This window comes from Corvus brachyrhynchos, unplaced genomic scaffold (assembly GCF_000691975.1).
Source record: "Corvus brachyrhynchos isolate BGI_N302 unplaced genomic scaffold, ASM69197v1 scaffold544, whole genome shotgun sequence".
NCBI classification, from domain to species: domain Eukaryota; kingdom Metazoa; phylum Chordata; class Aves; order Passeriformes; family Corvidae; genus Corvus; species Corvus brachyrhynchos.
The window spans coordinates 1894715-1896262 of record NW_008238325.1 but is presented as its reverse complement, the minus strand read 5'-3'; the positions used below and the strand labels follow the sequence as shown (position 1 = coordinate 1896262).

The window sequence follows — 1548 nt, the reverse complement described above, 5'->3', positions numbered from 1 at the left end:
TTTGAATGTCATGTAAAAATTGAGGAAGGGGGACACCTCTTCAAGAGGGAGCAAAGGAAGAAGTTCAGTCCCTGCTGGGAAACAGGAGGAGCCTGGAACTACCACCCTGTCAGCCTCTCCCTGTGCCTGGGAAGAGCATGGAGTATCCTGCTGGAAGCTGTGCCAGGGCATGTGGAGGGCAGGGAGGGGCTGAGGACAGCCAGCACAAGACTGGCCACATCAGAGGACACAGGAAGGGCTGCTGATGTCATCTCTGGATTCTGCACGGCCTTTGACACGATCCCAAACATTCCTCTCTGGAGTGGTGGGTGGATGGGGGGGCTGCAGTGAGGGAATCACGGTGCTGGCCAGTCCTGCTTTAAGAAAATGCTTTATTTGTATGTAAATTGATGAAAACACAGAGTGCATTGGTTTTTCCAGGGGGCAGGGGCAGCACCGAAGTCACAGACACCAACTTAAGGAAACAGTGAAATTTACTACAATGCAAAACTGCCAAGAGTTACAGGAGAAGCTCAGCAATGCACTTGAGCATTGGCAAGGAATTCCAGGAGGATGTTAAGGACCAAATTCTGCAGTTGTGGATCAAGACAAAACTCTCCTCACCTTAAGTGAATCAGAACTTCAGCTCAGAGGAAATCCATGTAATGCAGAAAAGGAAGGATACAGAAATAGAACAAGTGTAGAGCTTTAACAATCCAGCTTTTAAGTAGAAATTAAGACTAATGCTGGGTTGCTGCACTAGATTTTCATCTAATAGAAGTAGTCGGGAAGAATTCTCCTGCACAACTCCCTCGGTAGGGCAGAAGTGTAGCACAGCTCTCGCACTCTGTCCCGCCTTTGAGAGGAGCTGGGATGGTGCCAGATGAGATTTCCTTGTGCCATAGTGACACAACTAGAGACACGAACAGCAAAATAAAGCGTGGTTCTGTAAGAGCAGCCCACATTGCAGATGCTCCTGTTTGCTTACCAGAGCAGTGGCTTTTGCCAGTCAGGTAGAGTTCTGGAATGTGGATGTTGTTGACCTGGCCGATTTCAGTTTTAGACCACGTGTCCTGCAGCAGTGTCTTCATCCTCGGATGAAACTCCAGAGGTTCAGGGTTCGGGAGTTGCTGCTGTATGAGAGCATGGAACCGCTGCTGCAGCCCATCCAGCTTCCTCAGGAAAAGCAGTGGGGACTCCTCCTTCTCAAGAGCTGAAAGCAGCTCCTTTAACTCAGTCTCTTCTAACTTCAGCTTTTCCACATCCTGGATGAGGGGATCGTATTTCAGTGAAATGCAGCTGTCGAGTTCATCCAGCGCACTCAGCAGAGCTGCTTTTTTGATCTCCAAAGCATCACCAAGTTCATTAAAATACTGCAGCACAGCTTCCCTGTCACTCTGCAGGGCGCTCTGGCACTGGGCCTTCTGCTGCTGCAGCCTCTCGGAGCACGAGAACGCCTTGGAGTGGGATTTATCCGTCAGCTCCGCCAGGAGCTTTCCCGAAGCCTCCTTGGCTTTCCTGTAGGCGCTCTGAAGGTCATCGATGGGGTGCCCGTGGTGCTTGCCGATG

At 50.5% G+C, this 1548-nt stretch overlaps 1 protein-coding gene across 1 annotated transcript; it reads right to left on the bottom strand.

Moving 5' to 3' along the window:
• Positions 1–746: 746 nt before the first annotated feature.
• TRIM59 (tripartite motif containing 59) lies at positions 747–1547 on the bottom strand (the record flags this gene model as incomplete). Its single annotated transcript, XM_008633792.1, has 1 exon — positions 747–1547. A coding segment is annotated over one exon (801 nt), but the record flags the coding sequence as incomplete, so codon positions are not given.
• Between the last annotated feature and the right edge of the window lies 1 nt (position 1548).